A 20,585-nucleotide genomic window follows, 5' to 3' on the forward strand; every position below is an offset into this window, starting at 1 on the left:
TATTTTTTTTTCTATATTTCTCTTTCTCTTCGCGTTTATATCTCATAATGTGCACAGATATATGAAAGGCTTCAATGTGGATGCATAATATGCATATAGATATTTTGTATACATAATACTGGTAAAGATATGTGTAAGATATTACGTTTTGCTATAGTTTTCATAAGCACAATTTTCTTTTTCTTAGGAAAAGGACACAATAGTTTTGTGATTTTTTTTTCTAGTTTTTCCTTTCTTTTGCATCTATTGATAAGTGATGATTTGTCCTCAATGTACAAGATGTTTGTTTTGCTCTGTTGTTTGTTGTTTTTCTTTAGTTTACGTCCATTGCGTCTATTCTTCATTTACGGAAGGATCATTGTGAGAAAATTGTTTATGGGGATGAAAGACAGTGGAATGGGCAAGAAGTAGAATATGCATTGGGATACTCTGAAGATGATTGCTTAAGTTTTTCCTACAGTGTCGGGCCTTGAAATATCACTATAAAGACGACAAATCCATTCGTCCTTGGTATCATTCACGAATTACCAAAAAAAAAAAAAAATCCTATTGTGCTTCATTCGTTTGACTTTTGACACATCTTAAATCAGACGAAAGGAATACAGTAGTCCGAATTTTTCATGAGAAGTTAAAAACCAAAATGGGTTTTCTTCTAAGTGGGTGTTAAGAAAAGAAAAAAAACACTCACCACAATATAATGACAGCACTTTTTTTTAAACGGTTTTCTGTGCAGCTGATAAACACAGACGAATGAGTAAAAACAGCCCCTCCCCCACAACTCACAGATAGATCAACTGAAAATGGATATCAAATCTAATGTGATAATTACCACTTGCCATATCACTATCCGTTTAGTAGTTTATGACGTTCTCAAACAACGTCGTAATCATAACCTGTTTATAATGGTGTCATCTATATATCTTCCTCTTGTTTTGTCTGCATCCAGGTGAAGGACCATCCCACGAGGAGAAATCTGGAACGCACACATCTGATGCATGGGTGTTTGTCGGAGAAAATATGAACGCATAAATTAAGAAAAAGCTGGAAACCCACTGATTACGCAGTCTACTATAATCAATCTGGATCAATGGGATCGTGCGCTGACCCGAATAGATAAACCGTACTCGTAATCATGACACTGCTAACTTGGCTGAGAATCAACAAGATTCTCCTTCCCGCGGAAAGTTTCATTACCCAACATTTGAGAGATATAAAACGCGGGACTTACTCTCGAGATTGAGGTAATCGAAGAGATGCATCACCTCCTTCGGTTTAGCGGACGCTGCACACGCTTGAAGCTTTAGGAGAAGTGAGTAAAATTTGTAGACAGGGGAGGCACAGCAGACGGTCGCGAGTGCACAGCGGTTGAGAAATGGTGGGAGACGGCGCATGCGTCATAGGAGCTCGCAGGAGTAATTGAGGGAAAGTGCCTACAGTGATTTGCACAGAAAGGGTATGGACGTCGAGCGGGTAACAACGTGCGTCATTATTCGTCTCAACCCTTTCGCGCACGATTTTTGTATTGAGATGAAGCCTTCAGTTGAATAGGAAAAAAATATATCAAACGTACAGAATTATCCGGCTCAACACCACCCGATTTCTCCTCGAAGAAAAGTAAAAGTTAACGGCTCACAGGCGATCTACGCGTTTCCATCTTTAATATACTTTAATACATCAATCTCCTTTTGAGGGCCTTGGAGATTCATCACGCTTTCTGTAAAGACTAAAGAGTGGATAGACAATAATTCCAATCCAGAGAGGATTTTATTTATCGGCTTCGAGGGGCGTTCCGCTGCCTTGATTATCCCCTCTGCTGGATTTTTTTGGACGTTTATTTCATCGACGGATAGCCAGGAAGTGTTTATTACGAGATGCTGATTTATGATCTAAAAGCGTGATTCTGGTCCGACGTGTTCTGCAAGCAAGGATTAAAGTCATTCATCTTCTTGTTCTTTTTTTTTCTGACGAACAACACGCTTCCTTGACAGTCCTATCAAATTAACGGAAAAGTGCACTTTTGTTCGCAATTATACGTAACCTGGAGAACGACAACAAACAAACATGATGTAGAAGAAGGGCAGTATATTTGAGGTACATGAATGAACTTTTCTGGGAATAGCAAATGAGAAGGCAAGAGTTTCTTGCCTGTTTAAACCATCATTTATCACTTTTGTGCTTGCGAACATCGTCTGGATGAGTCGCGACAAGGTACTGGAATCTTACTCTTTGCATATGATCCCGGGATTGTTTATCGCTGGTCAGCATGAAATGACCACAGCAGGTGGACCGCTGACCATGGGCCGTGGTGCAAACGGGTCGATGAACCAACCGCCGCGCTCCCTCGTCCCGTCAGGCGAGGTGGATGACGGGCCCGAGTCGGGGTGGGCCTTCAGCTCGAGTTTCGTTCCACCAATGGGCAACGATTCCGATTCACAGCTCGACACAGAGGAGCTTCGAGGTCCCCTGGATGATGTGAATATAACCAGGACGATCGTTGTAGGCTGCATTCTTTGTAGTTGCTGCTTTTTAACTATATTCGGAAATACCCTTGTGATAGCAGCAGTGTATAGGGAACGTTCACTCAGAACAGTGACAAATCTTTTCATTGTGTCCCTTGCTTTTGCGGACTTGCTAGTGGGGGCTATCGTGGTTCCGTTCTCCATCATCGACACACTGACGGGGGGTTACTGGTTCTTTGACGACGTCTGGTGCGATCTCTGGCACGCATTCGACGTGCTGGGCTGCACGGCGTCTATCCTCAATCTCTGCGTCATCTCGCTGGACCGCTACTGGGCCGTCACGCACCCAATGAGTTACCCCACCAGAGTTACCAAAAGAATGGCGTGTTTCTTTATTCTGCTGGTCTGGCTCGCCTCTGCCGGCATATCCTTCCCATGCATTTTATGGTGGCGAGCCATCGAGCAACCCCACCCACCTAACAAATGCATATTCCCGCAGGATGCGTGGTACCTCGTCATTTCCTCATGTGTATCGTTCTATTTACCCAGTCTGGTCATGCTGTTTACCTACTGCAAGATTTACCGCGCAGCTGTCACCCAGATGCGGCACATCAAATCCGGAACCAAATTAGTGTCGGCAAAATCAGCTGACAAATCGCGGATAAACGGAGCCGTGTCATTACGCATCCACCGGGGTGGTGGCCTAAAAAGCTGCAGCCCAAAGGGCGGTCAGCATTCCAATAATAACTTACATAACAATCTCCCACCGGAGCTGCGTCCTCTGAACGGACGACGAGACACGAAGATAGCGTTCGCCCAGGTCGCTGGCCGCCGGCTCCTCTCAAGGATGAACCGAGAACACAAAGCGGCCAAGACTCTCGGCATCGTCGTCGGCGTCTTCATTCTCTGCTGGTTGCCTTTCTTTATCATCAACGTCATGGCGCCATTCTGTTTCGAAACGTGTATCCTCTCGCCCGACCTGGTCATCCCAATCGCCACGTGGTTGGGGTTCATCAACAGTGCGTTGAACCCGGCTATCTATGCCTTCACCAGTCGAAACTTTAAGCGCGCCTTCAAGCGAATTCTTTGTCGCTGTCAGTCTAAAAAGAAGAGACAGTACATGGAGGGGCATTCGGTGAAAGACAGCACACGTTTTATGAGCATCGATTCAGTCTATTCCATGGGCGATATTGCCCTACATTCACCTCCGTCTTAGAATACCAATTTCTTTGTCCTAATTAATGTCTAATTTCGTTAAATGAAATGAGAAAAAATTAAATCGCCTATTTATGAGCACTGTACACTTGTCTCTATGAAATCGATAAATTCTAATCAGGCAGGTCTTAGAAATGGTCGCTCGTTTAACCCTATTCGCTTAACGTTATTGTCAAGGTAGACGAAAGTTATAATGGCCTATCGCATGTAACGTGCCCAGGATACATGTATTGTTTGTTTAATGAAGGGGGCCTGAAAGATTTTTTGGGGGGGACTATCTTCGTAATCATTGCTAGATTTCTTGATACAGTTGAAGGCAAATTGCTGGGAAGATACCCAGTCAGATACTTTGAACATACATTCCACTTTGTTACACTATTGTCGAAACAAAAGTAATGTAGAATCTGTCATATCGTGCTTGTGAAATGTTTGTTGGTTTGTTTTGGCGTTTTACATTCATTTTGTTTCTCGTTTGACAAAGAAAACTTGTTCAGTGAAAGGCCTGACGTGTCGCTGTGACAAAGCACGAGCCTCCGTCTGTGCTCAGAATATTGACCAGAATAAGCAAAAGTACTTCTTATCTTTTTCCCCCCATTATTATCTCTTCGAAATGACGTTTTTGTCTATTCAAATCGCCTACATTGACATTATTGATGACCATTTAAATTTAGCAGCTAGTCTGACAGCATATGATAGAGACCATTCGAGATATCAACGAAGGAAAATATGGAAGAATTTACTACATCGTCATAACTTCAATCCGTTTTTCAATTCTTGGTAGATATACGACTTACTCATAGAATTCAAAGAGGATTCGTAGGGAATGGACATTAAATTATCGCCAACGCAATCGACAACGAATCACAATTCATTTGTATGACTCACATGGGGCATACCAGCGCATTACTGTATGGATGTTGTATAAAACTAAGGATTAGAAGATGTCTCCACCTGACGCGGTACAAACAAACCTTGAGGTTCAGAGTGCTCGATCTGCTTGATAATTCTCGTATGTTCTTAACTAGGTTTAGTGCTGAAGTTATTCTTGCTTTAGACTTGTTGGGTTTCTTGTCAGAGCATTGTCCCCACACATAAACCGCCCTCTCATCTCTGACTTCATTTCGTGTAATTAATGCCCAGCTTGATGAGAATCGGTCACCGCCTTGTAATCCTTTCTGTACCGCAGAATCAAAAGTGTACACATTTCACATCTGTACCAATAGACAGGAAATAAAGTGGCACACAGATAGTTAATAAGGGATATACGATATTGATATTCAAGCGAATTAGAAAGAGAAAGAAAGATGGGCAGAGACTGAAATGAGCTAATGTAGTAGCAAGGTTGCCTCATAAACGTCATTATAACTCATTAAAGCAATTTTAATCACTTCCATTCGCCAGCTGACATACCAGTGCTAAGTCGCTCGTGTTTAACCTTTCGACAAATGCCACCATGTTATGTTTGTATGTGCGGCGCTGTAACCATAGACACGAGTGCTGTCGGCAAACGGCGAGATATGGAAAATATGCTAGCAGCTGGCGGTGCAACATTGAATATGACGCCGGCTGTATTATAGTACGTACAAGGACCCCTAGTTATGTCAGGCGCTGTGAAAATAAAGTGCAAGTGTTGATCTTTGTAAGCCCTCCCCCCCCCCCCCCCTCTTCACAGGTCATCTTTTTTTCACGGTGAAATAATGTCTCTAATGTGTCATTAGAGGGAAGCTTTTAAATACACAGCGACTCACTCATGTGAAGTCGGGGTTCATATTGAGTTCACTCTCCTCAAAATATGCAGGGTTCTTCTCAGACAATAAACATGTTTCTGATGTTGGGTTACATTTTCAGATAATAAGGTGAGACCTTACCTTATTGATAGAGTAAGGCATTGTGGGTTGATGTTTTGAAACGTTATACAATAACGTCTAACTGTGGTCCTCCCACACTGCAAGTGATAATTACAGAAATGAAAGCAGGAAGATCAGCTGATATTAAAACAGACGCAATTGCTAATCCAGGCGTTAGTCATCACGTAAAAAAAAAAGTCAGTTGTCATAAAGAATAGAAAGCATGTTATATGTATGATGCCTTAATGTACACAATTAGTATCTATCACAAAGAGAGTAATAATGTAGTATGTTTGCCATGTCAATTTGATTAGTCATTTAAAGTTAGGAAATTAACCCGACACTATGAAGGATCCTTTCTGCGTGGAGCGTTTTCTACTGCCACACGTAAAACAAAATAAGTACTTAATCAATCCATTAGATGAAACCATGTCTGTAATGTCCCCTTATCTAGGGGCTTTACTCCCCATCCCCATTTTAATTGATTAATTACCCTGAGTTTACCGAGCCCTGAAAACCATTCTGATCCTGCGTGCTTATTTTTGTTTTCTTTTTCTTTCCCAAAATTGTGCTTGGCACTTTCTTCCATGGGTGCGTTGTCACAATATTTTTCATAAGCACAATTACATCTCATCTCAGTGAGGCAGTATAGTCCGCATAAGTGAACATTTTGCAAATGATCTCGTCTTGTGGTGGTGTGTGATGCTCTCTGACATATTCATTTTGTTTTGAGAGCCGCCGTAATGATCTACCTGTTTGAAAAATAACGTTCTGGACATTTAAAAAATAACAAGTGTTGGTACACTATTTCAGAGTGTATAGTCTCGACAAACTGGAGAGTATATACCTTCCCCAAAGCTACTTTTGCCATAAAGCAATCGGCGCAGATCATCATTTACAAAATTGAATGCAATCATGGATTTTAAAATCGTAACTTTTTCAGTAATGTTGCTAACAAACAAACAAAGAAACGCCGCCCCCTCAAAAAAAAAATCAAATAACCCCTGTGGAGGAATTGTAAAGTATTAGTGCTATTAACACCAAGCAGTGGTCAGACCATCCAATTGGGAGCTTCACTCCCTTATACTGTATATTTTGTGTGCATCATGCTGGTCGATGTCCTATGCGAAAGATCAGAAGAACAGTATTGGCAACAATAATTGATTGAATATTGAATGAATTCTAATGCGATCAAGATTTCTACAATGCGTTTATCATAAATGTATTGGTTGATAGATAACAGTATCATCTTTAATTTGAAAGATTATTCATAATTTTGTGAGCATGGTTGATGTGTCACAACAAAGTAAAGGGGCATGTTCCTTTACTCATAAAACCAATAGATAACAGACTCCAATATTTTATTTTTCCACTGAAATTTAAAAATATGGGTAGAAATTCGTATATCTATCTATTTCGTTTCCTTTGTGTTTTGCTAATCTGCTGTCTGTTTTTCTGATCATTCACTCGTTGCTGACATCTGCGCCTCCTTAGATCTCGAGGAAATTGCGATTTATCGATTGGAGTAGAGACAGGAAACACGGAAGAATCGTGTATTTCCTAGTCATCTGAGGCGCGGATGTGTTTTCCTCCTGTAACCCATCTACCGTAGATGTGAATGTAGAATTACACTTTCAATGGAATCTCATGTTCGAGGATGGAACTAGGCAAAAATTGTACTTATCTAGATTTCCTTTGCCGATAGGAGAAGAGATTATTTTCCCTCGCAGAAAGTGTGTCTGCGCAAAGCATCCCTCCCCCACCCACCATAATAACAACAAAGAAAGAGTGCCCTCGAACGCAGAACAAAGAACTGGTGGGCAAATCTGCGCTTCCGGCGTTTTCACCTTGTTTCGAAAGAGTGCAGAATGCAGAATCTCATTCGATGCAGGGAAAATTTACTTTATTTTGTTGCAGTTGATTTTCCCTTCCTTTCATCATTCAAATCCTCTTTTTCATTCCCCGCGTTGTATGCCCGAGTTTCGTCGAAAAACATAGGTAATCGGCTTTAGATTGGATCTCCCCATTGAATTCCAAAATCTTCCCACGAACCTTAGTTAATTCTGACGTCACACAATGAGAGCAAGGGATAGTCGAACAAAAAAATACTCATATTATCATCCTGCTCTCTACATTTATCTCGAATACACCGCAGGGACCAGAATTGTTGTTGGCTTGTTTCGTCCTTGTCCTTATCATCTTTATCCTTCCTATCGTAATGTTTCAGTTTCAGTAAAAATACATAAAAGATGAACACCTTAACACCCACGCTGCTGCCGTACGAAACGACATGCGGCACACACGGCACACTTTGTGAGCTTGGCAGACATCCCGTGGGAAATTTATTAAAAGAGAAGAAAATGGCAATTTCTGTAAATCTGCTGTCGCTAATGGTGATACTCGAGATTCATGTGCCTACCTTAATAGCGTTTGGAGCTTTCTAAAACAGATTTCGCGATGCAGATGTTTGAGAAAGAAGAATCGGACGCGTCACTGCCCTAGATAAAACTTTAAGATGAAAGGTGATAAGGAATTTGCAGTAAATATCCCATGTAGTAGCTCCTACGCGGATAACGAGGAAAGAAGGTTAAAATGACAGGAAAAAGAAACGTTAAGCACACCAAAGCCGTACTTAACCAAACGAGAACCATGGCCCTGTTATCGCACAGATATACAAATTTGTTCCCTTCTATTCTCTTCTGCGTTTTGCCACTTGGAAATCTTAGACGACCGAAATATTTCATTTCGTGTTTGCCAAATCTGAACAGTCTGAAATGCACAAGGACTGTTACTCTGGTTGGATCATTTTGTAAGAGTCATGACCAGCCTATGACAGAAGATGCTCGGTATGTTGCACACCTTTGCTGATTTTTAATGTATCTAAGCACAAATCATACATATTTTCGCTCATTTTATATTGTAAATGTATTATGCCTAAGATATATTATATTTTCGAAATATTTCGTGCAATGTTGATGTATCGTTTTGTATTTTCTTTTGAGCTTTTGAGGTACAATGTATAGGTCAACTTTGGTGGAATTCACTTTTGCAGAAAAGCTAAAAAAAGCAGGAACAAACACATGATTATATTTGTACTGAGATTATGATAATGTACAGCAAATTATTAAACAAAGAGTGCTAAAATTTTATAGAAAATGAAATGTGCAGAGGTCTTGATGCTGTAGTTGAGAAACGAAGGATTCCTTCGGTACATGTTTTGTGTATTGTCACGGACATGTCCGCGAAATAAATGGAAATGCATTTCGAAAGATGAACTCACGTGTTCTGTTCTTGTCTCTTCAGATGGTTCGTCACCCTCTGTAATAGTTCATAAGTTCCTTCAGGGGGGCATTTCATGAAGCGTTTTGTCAGATATTTCGTCTGACAAACTGTTAAAAGCTACTGAAATCTATGCATCTGATGGGCTGACAGCAAATTTGTTCGGACAAAATTCTTCATGAAATGCCCCTCCCCCCTACAGGTTCGAAAAGATGACCAATGATGAATGCGTTTTCTAATCACGTGTTTATCTTTTTTTTTCTTCCTTGTGTCTTTATTGTTTGGTTCTCTTTGGTCGGTCAGGACACACATACGCATAAACACCTGCATAAGCTCACACACACACACACACACACATACACACACGCACATACCATATACACACGCAAACCCTATCTAGTAATGTGTCACCAGTCTCATGTCATTTCTTATTTATACAATTGCATTTTTTTTAATCCAACAAAAAGCAATACATATCATTTTTTTAATACACAATCAAGATCATATCATTAGTCTACGTTCGTAGAAATACATAAAAAATGCACCATGATAACTTTTCTGTGTTTCTTATACACCTAGCATGTTTCGCAAATTTGGCTTTCAGCCTTAATAGCTATATACACCTCAATCTAGAACCCGTAAACATCTATCAGGGGACTTCCTATCATTAAACTGTATGATTGCTGTCATTTGCATTATTGTAATTATTTCCCCCCTCGTGGGAGATGGACACTCACTGCGTACTACTAGGCCCTCTGCATACAATGTTTGAAGGTCATTGTTTAGTAGGGGATCAATTTAGAATAAAATACACTTATATGTGTTTGTATGTATACATGTATATATATTCATATATATATATATATATATATATATATATATATTCATATATATACATATATATATTATATAATATGTCTGTCTGTGTGTGTGTGTGTCCGTGTGACTTGCACCACATTGACGTGACAGACGTAGACAATACATCCGATGAAATTACCAGATAAAGATATTTAACTGTAAAACTTGAAAATTGATACTTGTTAGCTGTATGTAGATACCACCTTTCCGAATTTCACAATTGGAAAAAACAGCATTTCTTTCTTATTTTCTGTTTTCACAAAAGAAAAAGAAATGCCATTAATATTCAAATTTTCGTGTGAATGCAAGCATATTATGGACTTTAAAGCATTCTTTCAGTAATATTATCATACCTATCTGTACACTATATACACATATTATGTATATATGTGTATATATATACATATATATATATATGTATATATATACATATATATATATATATATATATATATATATATATATATATATATATGTGTGTGTGTGTGTGTGTGTGTGTGTGTGTGTGTGTTTGTGTGTATAATATATTGAGTAGGTTTTCCACGTGTTGGCGTGATGATAAGACCAAAAACAAAACTGGAAGAAAGTGCATGCTGTATTCACCAAAAGTGTATTTCTGCACAGAAATTGTGGAGCGATTCGCTCTTTCTCTAGTGTTGATACAAGTGTTGATGCATGTTCAATGATGTATATGATCATAAATGACAATAAAAATATGAACGACGATTACAAAATCAGTATTTTTTTTTGTCAAGTGTCGAGAAAAAGCATATCGCTCGAAAATTTGTCTGCAGAAATAAACTGTTGGTGAATACAGCGTGAACTTTGTTCCAGTTTTGTTTTTGATTTCATACATATATAGATAAATAGATTATGATATATAAATTATAAATGATATATATGTACATATATACATATATATATATATATATATATATAGTAATATTATGCATATATATATATATATATAACCTTAATATACTGTATATAGTGCTTATTATATGTGTTGGTGTGAGTTTCAAATCGCATTGTAGATAATGGAGGAAGAAATACTGATTTTGTGATCATTGTTCACGTTTTTTATTGTCATCTTTGATTATATACATCATTGAAAATATATCATACATTAAATTTTGATCAAATGATCATACATGTATGGGTAGGAATGCACTCTGTTATCAATGGCGCAATGTCATCGTACTTTCCTGTATAATGAGCTCGTCGAAATGTAGAAATGGCCCTAAGTGCAGTTCCATTCTACCGATTTCACGACAGCGTTGCTCTATCGGTTATTGGACATGAATTACGCTCATACCACTGCTCATTTTGAATCTATCCTCTAATTTATGCAGCTGCGCATTGAAAACAATTCATACTTACTGCATGTGATGGAGGTTTACATTGTATGAAAACAATACATTTTACATCGCGCAAGTACAAAAAAAGGACAGTGGTAACTGCAAATTCACAGTACAAAGTGTGGCCTTATCCCATTATCAACTACATTACAATCATGACTTCTTTATTTACTTTGAATAGGGCCAACAAATGTATACCGTGTGGTTTAATATTCACGTACGTGCACATGATAGCTTGCACTTCAGAGTTTTATACATATGATAAATATATACATATATACATACACACACAGATATATATATATATATATATATATATATATATATATATATATATATATAGCGAAAACTTTGAGCAAAGAAAATGGGTTATCATCGGGATTCGAACCCGAGACCTCCGGATTACTAGACCGGTGCTCTACCGACTGAGCTATTGAAAGCCCTAGATCGGTGTATACAATATGCGTTTCATTATATGCGGTTTGTAATGATGTTATAAGTGTCTATTAAAGGCAGTAATGCTGACCTCCTTTTTACGCAAATACGTGGGTTAAAGGGGCTGGACAGTACTGGTTGAGGTGGGGATTTATGTTTTTTACATTCCCAAGTGCGATAATGACACACCTCTTATGAAATATAAAAGAGCATGTAATTTGAAAAAGGATTCAACGTTTATTTGATGATTTTTTTTTTTCTCAAATGGCTGAGATATCCAAAAAAAAAAGTGATAATGATAGAAGACTGCAGGCCACAACTTTATTAGGATCGCTTTGTCTCACCTTTCTTTCGGATATCTCGGCCACTTCAAAACCGATTTTCATCAAATAAACTTGTGATACCGTTAAAATTGCATGCTCTTCGACATCTCATAGAGTGGTTTCTGAATATCTCGCCAAACGTTAAAAGCTAAATTCTCACCTCGACCAGAACTGTACACGTCCTTTTAAACATTTTGTCATAACTTGGTAAAGCACGTAGAAAATTGTGAAAGGGTAGCGAGAACAAAATAAAAGAAAAGAGGTCTCGCTTAATAAGTATTAGGGGAAAGTCATTTCCATAAAGACATTATTTTTACAATTCACATGAAACTACTGATTACATGATTGGAATATGTTATAGATGGAAAGTGCCATAAAAGATGGTTTTATACCAAGAATGAACAAAATGATGTGAGCAGAAAGCTAGGACGTCACTCTTCATTTTAAGACGCATCAGATATTTGAATGATTGCTGGAATTGATGAAAATATGTTTCTCTCGTTCTTTGCTCTTTTCGTGTTTACGCTCGATAATGTCAAAGCCATACCTTAGCTGACAATCCCCTAAATCCCATCCTAGAGAGAAAATAGAAACAATACTTCATCAAGCAAATACCCTTTCTTTCTACATCTTAAAGATGGGAGGGGCCATGGGCATAGTGTGTTTAATGGAATCGAAAGGTGAGGGGGAATATTGGAACCACAAAACGCATTACTGCCACGCAAACAGCGGCAAATGCATCAAATAATTCATCAACAATAATTGCACTGTGTGAGACCCAGTTACGAAACACATCAAATACAGGTGAAATAAATATAGGTAATGCTCAAGTGTTCTGAACTCACCCCCGCAACAAATCACTCACATAAGATAAACAGATCAGGTCTTTGCTGGTAATCCATCAACAGAAGATTGTTTCTTTCTTTGATCATCTCATATAAGAAGTCTGTGACTTCGCCAGAAAAATGTAGAGAGTCAGAAAGACGTCACATATCTATAAACTTTCTTGATAAACAATGTCATTATCTCATAAATACGGAAAGGAGACAAGACAGATGAGTTTGATAAAGTGAACGCAAAACACTAATAACTCACTGGGAGCAAGTAACGTGTTATTACTGCACGGATTTATCGCTAGCAGTTTCATTAATATGGCCAACCTGGCACGCCCATATGAGCAGCCTGTGGTGGATTTAAAGGGGTAAATAAAGGTTGTAATGATGCATTACCAATCTATGCATATTATGATTAGCACAAATATAGGCCGACAACGTTCCCACAGATGCGACAAAAGGCGGAAAATCATGTTGCTGTTGTTGTTGTTGTTTTTATCTCCATCACAGGTCCGTCAAAGAAGATGGATACACCTGTACTTTAGAAATATTCAAAAAACTTGCCTCCTCCATGCATAATACATAAACCGGAAATTACATACTGCAGCCGCAGATTTTTATTTTGTTTGGCATACACGTCAGGTCAAATAAACAGAACACACACTAACACGCCCAGACACACCGTACACACACACACACACACACACACACACACACACACACACACACACACACACACACACACACACACACACACACACACACACACACACACACACACACACACACACACACACAATACGCGTATATATATATATATATATATATACACATATATGGCCAGAAATGGACTTCTGTTTATTGACATTTTGTCGTATTGATTATTCAAAGAGTGAAAAGAGGAACAAAGTCGTTGTTGTTCACGTGAATGGAAATCTGAGTAAGCAGTAGGGGAGCAACCCACTTCACTTCTCTCCCCCAAGATCGAAGATTTGGTAATTGCTTGGATTCCGGCACACGAAGCGACACCTTTTAAACAGAAATTCTGTATCTAAGGGGGAGGTATCTTCTCGAATTCTACAATCGAGACAATGTTCACCTGACCGACTGTCCGTGGTAAAAGCCAATATCAATTTGACTTTCAAATCGTTCTGCCTCCGAAGTATGGATTCAATTTACACAAAACAAAACGAGAGACGGGAGCCAGATCTTGTGATCTCGAAATCCGAATAGCACATCCAATTTATTTATTCTAATGGGTTACACAAACTCAAAACTTAGTGTTCTTACAAGTCTTAGAGCATTGTACTATGTGACGTAACCTTAAAGGTAACCGTTCTACCTTGACTTTAAAATGTTTGTGAGCAAGCACAACATATGTTACACGAAAAATTAACATAAACTAATAAATATCTATGAAATGTATAGGGTGTCGAAATTATGTGATGAAATTACGTGATATCATCACGTAATTTGATCACCAAAGAGAAGATACAGAAAACATCAAGATGGCTAAATACTTTCACATTAAAAGCACTTTAAGCTTAGTTCCACATATTTCAGCAGCCAATCTTACACATTGAAATATGGGACATGAGAGGTACTGGTAAATAGAAGGCAACACAGTCGGAAAACGAGAAATTTGATATAGGCCTATTATGAGAAGAGAGGTCCGGCTGTAAAGTAAGAAGATATACTGCGTATTGATACAGAATGAAAGGTGTATTTGACGTTAAAGTAAAATTCTTGGGGGAAATGTGACAGAGCATCGAAAACTTTTGTAGGAGAAACTGACCGTATGGCTAGATACTTGAATTATGTGGATCCCTAGGAAAAAAGAATAAAGAATATATTAGAGAGAAGAAAACGGGATGTATGAAACATATGTCCTCTTTGCAGGTGTCTCAACATGTCCACTTCTTGTCTAAACTATATAGCAAAGAAATATATATATATATATATATTTTTTTTTTTTGGAGGGGGGGTTAACGTGTGCAAACTTGTACTGCACCATGTACATAAAGAAACTCTTCACATAAAACTGTATTTTGACACATTCTACGCCAACTCCGTCATCAGATAGAGCAAAATAAAACCTTACAAGTGATACCTCATATGTTATGAATAACAAGAAATATTCTTGAAGCTATGAATTTGAGAATCCCATATTTTCTAATCATTTATACATTTTATCAACTTTCATCGAAAGTATCTCAAATTATCAAACATGAATGACGTTAACACGTCTTCAGGTCTTGAGATGAAACTCTTTCCATCTAGTATGTATGAATGTATTTAATTTTCTTCTTCTTTTTTGTCTTCATTTCTTTCATCCAAGTCTATGTGCAACACCATCTAACACAGTAGATACGGGTCATTGTACCGACGGAAAGATAATGGGTTGATTTGGAGTCACAATTTTATATGAGCGGCGAGTGTTATTCCCTTGTCCTATTCCATATTTTTCCCCTACCGTCTGGCGCACCTTCTCTTCTCCTGCACCTTAATTCATATCTCCCCTCTCGCTCTTTATCCATATCTTTATCTCTATCCTTTTCTTTCTCCCTCTCCTTCCCTCTCTATCACTCTTTCTATCGGTTTCTCTGCCTGTCTATCTTTCCCTCCTTTTTTTTTACCCATCATGCTCGATTTACTTCCTGCTGACGACATAGACGCAAGGAATCTCAAAGTGTCTCTTTAAAGCTGTGAGGTTAAGTAGAGTTCTTCTCGGTCCAGCGTACCTCCCTCATGCCTTATTCATGATTCCATCTCGCGTTGCAATTTATGCATTTCTATGTCCTTTTCCCTCTCTCTCAACAGAATACTCAGCTTTATATCAGTCTTTCTGCTGTTCTTGGTGCTTTAAAGAACACCAATCTTTTTCAGCTGTCTGTCAGAAATGAACACCGTAGAAATGAAGCCATGCCACGTCTAAATCAATCCCACCATGTCCCGTTAAATGGGGCAACCTATTCAAATCATATCTTCCATTATCTTTCCAGCGGCTTGTTCCTCCTATAATATTGCAGGAGAAGTGGTGGAGTTTGTAATGAAGGCCTCTTAGACTCGCTGTCGAGTTATCGAAATGCATGTTCAGTTAATCATTCCATTTCCCCCCTTGTATTGCAAAACATTTTTTTTTTGTTCAAGCAATACCGAATACTTTCACGTTTTATGTCAGAACTAGAAATTTCGGTGCTCTGGCTCACATGTGATTCCAGATCAGCGCAATACCTTTTCAAAAAAACAGGAAGCTAACGTTTTCCGCGTTTAGATTATGATAAAACGTAATAACAGCTATATATGATGTAGTGTAGCAATGACAGCAATTGTCATCATAAGCAAAAGCTTGGTCTTGATAGCTGTCGAAGTGAAGCGGATATTGCGATAATGAAAACAACACCACTTCAAACATCTAATCATATCAACACGCTGACTATCAGACAAGCGTCTACGGAGACAATGAGGAACAAGGCTTCATAAAGCAAAGGAGAGTCGAAATGAATAGTTCCAATAGAATCATGACAAGCACCATTTTGATTTGCACAGTACCATTCTGTGAAACGTGCCATTCAACCTGCCACTAGTGATGAACTTTCGCCGCTGAGGATTTTTTTTTCCTTTTTGTGGAGTAAATACTCATTTTATAATAATTTGTGGAGAAAAAGAAAGAGAGAGATAATTCATATAATGGTGTAAGAAGAGACGCTGAAACACGATTCGCAAACAAGAGATGAGGAAATCTATCGGAAAATGTCTGTTTGCTCGAGCTCTCTGCATCAGCGTCAGGGGATAGGTGGAAAAATAGATTCAGATGTGGCAGAATTGGCCGCAGCTACGGTTAAATCCTCCTGGAGGCTGATTAGAATCATATAGGGTGATGCGTTATGACTCTCTTTCCCTCCCCCTCCCCCACCCCCCCCCCCCTCTCTCTCTCTCTCTCTCTCTCTCTCTCTCTTTCTCTCTCTCTCTCTCTCTCTCTCTCTCTGGCATTGCAAATACTCTGAAACCCCAATTCACATTACAGTCGGTATCGGGGGGATGACCCACAGTTTAAAAAGATCATTCACAAGACAACATTAACATAATTATATAAGTCTATATAGTGCTTTTCTGGTGGACGACATCTCGAAATGGTCTCTTATAAATCTCAGAGAAGGCTATGGTGAGACGGTGGCCTCTTCATCTTCCAAACTTCCAAACTGGCAATTAATTCGAAAATGAAATGAATCCTTCATAGAACAAAAAAATAAATCATCACGTCTCCTCATGCTAGAAAAAGCTTATTATTTATGAACATCTCAAAACATTAGCCTTTTCATATTTTTCGAGATACAATAGCCCAACGCTTTAATTGCTCGCTATGAAATGGGTTTTCATCTGATGGTAACAGAAAGCACCATGCTGTCATTGCTCCATATCAAACCAAAAAAAAAAAAGAAGAAAAGAAAGGGAAACAAAGTAATAAAAGTTGTCAAATTTACATCTACGACGGTTATTGCCGTAATAGGATATCTCGAAGTATTAAAAAAGCCTTAAGCTGAATTCATCGCATAATATTGGCCCTTTAAAGAGATGCTGCTGCCTTTGATTTGTCATAATAAACCTCGGATATAATATGGCTTTCTTATGGAAGTCAAGAGATTCTTCTGTTGAGTTCACGAATAAATTTCCTAGTTGACAACTATTGATATTGTCTATCTCCTTATTAGACTTTATTGAAAACTGTCGCCTCTTCATAATCATCATTCACTGTTAGCTTCCTGTGCTTTGGTCCATCCTAATTCGTTCATCTTTATTGAAAGCTGCCTTGGAGGCTGCTGTATCATGCTCATCTGATGCAGTTTTACTTAGTCACAGAACAGCATGGAAAAATTGAAGAAAGCGAAACCCATCACTCCAAAATAACTGAACAAAACCTTCAGTGGTTGAAGATAATTTTGTTATGTGTTTACCAAGACACGAAAACTTGTTCATGTCTGTACGATTAATCATTGGTTTAGGTTTGGCTGTATGTTTTTTTCTTAGAGGGCTGGGCAACCAATTATTCAATCGTGCGGATGTTTTTTGCATGTAATTCGGTAAAGTGTGAGAGAGATTGATGGGCAGATGAAGCACACACACACACTAAAAAAAATACGGTAACAGAAGTAAGTATGTGAAACGGATGATACATCGTCTCGATGTAGCTTTCCACAAGAGGAGGCATTAAATCGATTTGTGGTGTAAGCCTACTCGACCCACTCCCTAACCGTAGATGGCGGATACGAGGGGCCCCAGTTCATAAAGGTTTGCAGTCCAGTCTCTCTGAAATAAGTTGCAATCATTACAGCCACACTATGTCATGAGGCAGGAAACAACCAATCAGCGACGAGTATTTAAAACGTTGTTGCTATGGCAACTGCGGTTATTGCAATTTACACCTATGTTGGCAAGTCTTTTCTTTTTGATGAGGCCCATATCCCCGGCTAGGCTAGTTATTTGTTTCCTCGTCTATTTCGGTGCAGCGCGATCAACAGAATCTTGTATTAGGGGAGCTACGAGAAGCGTACATCGAACAGACGCCGAGATAACGGTTTCTTGATCTTCCATGTGTGCATGATTACTTTACACAGGTTTTATATACTTTTACAACTCTCACCATAAGTGATGAATTGAGTTCTATGATATTCATCAAGCTACTAAACTTTTCTTAAAGTGTCATACGAAATTTCAGTGGACCGACCGCCTTGCCGTGGATCCTACACAGTAATACTGGCGAAGTAGCGCGAGCCCGCTGGCATGGACCGTGGCAAAAAACCCGCATGAGGTGTCGAGGCTGCTCTCAATATCTCGCACGTTGCCGCAGCGAAAGCCGTGGGAGCAACAAGTGGCCACCATGGACTACATTGGTCTGACGTGGGGCTACCTCAACGCTATTGATACTGGTTCAAGTGGCGACGCACTTTTCTCTCCCGCACGTGTCACAGCTGTGTAGTGTCGTTGAGAGTTCAATGGCATCGATGTGGTCACCCCAGTCCACGTCTGCGCATGAGCAGAAGGAGGTGATGAGAACCTGTAGATTGAAATGGCTCGAGTTCACAAAGATCCCCTCCCCCCCCCAAAAAAAAAGGAAAAAAGAAAGTACGCTTTTTAATTCCACCTTGTGTTTTTTTTTTTCTGTACGTAATTATGGCTTTTGTGGGTTTGTATTTTTTGGGAGGTGCTGCTGTTTTGTTGGGATTTTTTTTTTCTTTAGCAGTTGTATCTATTATGATATACAATGCATGATATACATCATCAATGCTAAGTAACCTAATGTAACGACGACTTTGCAAGTGTCGTTACAAAGTGTTTTTACGGATTTGGTTTCTGTAGGAGGATGACCGTGTAAAAAGCTTTGAATTACGTATGACTGTGATTTACGTTATCTCATTTTTTTTTTTTCGAATGGACAGGCGGGATAGCCTTTTACCAGTACATTGTGGTTAAGGAAAGTGTGGATTAGACTTCAAGAATCTGTCAGTGGAATTATCCATCCTTCTTTTGGGAATGTAATAATGCCATGTCATTTCGTGGGTTTGTGAAATATGAATGAAATTTGATACCAGCGTTTAACGTTCAGGCTCGCTCGCTCCCAATTTCCAGAAAGGCACATATTACACTCAGCGCACTGAATCTTTACAAGCTGCTTACAGTAAGTTGTATCGTTGTACAGATCCTTCGTAGGACACATGAACATCCCAGAGGGGAATGGTCTTGCCGACATCGGAGAGGGCTCGGACACTTTTCTCGCATCTCCGCCTTCCCTCTACTCCCCAAAGTGTCTTTGCTTACCGGGAATCTCTCCGCATCAATCACCCCACTAGTCCCATCTCTGAGAGGAGGAACTCTTGTGGTTTCCTGCTCTGGCATAAAGAGAAATTTGCCCCCATCCATTGTCTTTTCTTGCCGTTTGTTTGTCTGTTTGTTTGCTATTTGTTTGTTTGTTGTTGTTTTTATATTTATATGTATGTTTGTTTCTTTGTTTTTGTTTATATAATTTTATATATATTTACTTTTTGCATTTTGCATTTCTACGTGTGGAAGATAACGTGCAACAATGAGCGAGAATAATACCCTGCGGCACTGTACTTTAAGGCTCAATGGAATAATGATATGATTTCCATTAGCAAAGTGATTAGGTTTGTCGAAAGTATTTCAATCTTCGTGACATCTCTCTCGTATTTGCGAGAAGATTATCAGTGGTTCACAATATACAAGCTTGATTTTTAGTGGACCTCTCAATTCTTTTTTTTTCTCAACTGAAGCATAACTTTGTATTTTTGCCAGTATGCATTCTTATGTTTACCTGTATCATTTATCCTTTGCAAAATCAAATGTATATGTTTATGATATAATTCCTTATTTATTCCGTGTCATGTTTTGTTGGAAAAAGAAGAATGAAAATAAATGAATCGAATTGAATTGAAATGAATGATACTGCCGTTCAACAGTGTGTTTTTTCTTTTATGGGAGGGAATGGTTGCCAGTGGTAATAACAAAGAAAGTTTAACTGACATCGATAACTACACAAAAGAAATAGATCTTTTTTTGAAAATGTGGCATATATCGAATGAGTTCCTTTCCGCCTGTTTATTTGTGTGTGTGTGTGTGTGTGTGTGTGTTTGTGTTTTGTTTGTGTGGCTATTCTTGTACAAGAGCAAACATTTTCATGCAAGATTGTGATGCGTCTTGTTCAAACACTAGATGTCACATGCAAAATGTTTTCGAGCTATACTCCAAAAGGTTCACCTTGCCACTCTCAATAGTCACTATTTACACCCGTCTGCCCATCCTTCCTTGTACAGCTAAATAATCTCACATGCATGACTGAATGAAATATCTTAGGAATCAACTGAATTTTAGTTTATGACGGATTTCAACGCACTTTTATACAAAGTTCCACAGAAAAGTGTTATAACATATATATGTTATAACATATATATAATTATATATA

At 38.7% G+C, this 20,585-nt stretch overlaps 1 protein-coding gene across 1 annotated transcript; it reads left to right on the plus strand.

Annotated features, from left to right (window-relative positions):
• The first annotated feature begins 2,232 nt into the window (after nt 1-2,232).
• On the plus strand, nt 2,233-3,675 carry LOC139729980 (dopamine receptor 2-like). Its single transcript, XM_071640896.1, has one exon. The coding sequence runs from the start codon at nt 2,233-2,235 to the stop codon at nt 3,673-3,675; it is 1,443 nt and encodes a 480-aa protein (XP_071496997.1).
• The last annotated feature ends 16,910 nt before the right edge of the window (nt 3,676-20,585 follow it).

This window comes from Diadema antillarum, unplaced genomic scaffold (assembly GCF_040938485.1).
Source record: "Diadema antillarum isolate AM-2024a unplaced genomic scaffold, OU_Dant_1.0 seq00000283_RagTag, whole genome shotgun sequence".
Taxonomy (NCBI): Eukaryota; Metazoa; Echinodermata; class Echinoidea; order Diadematoida; family Diadematidae; genus Diadema; species Diadema antillarum.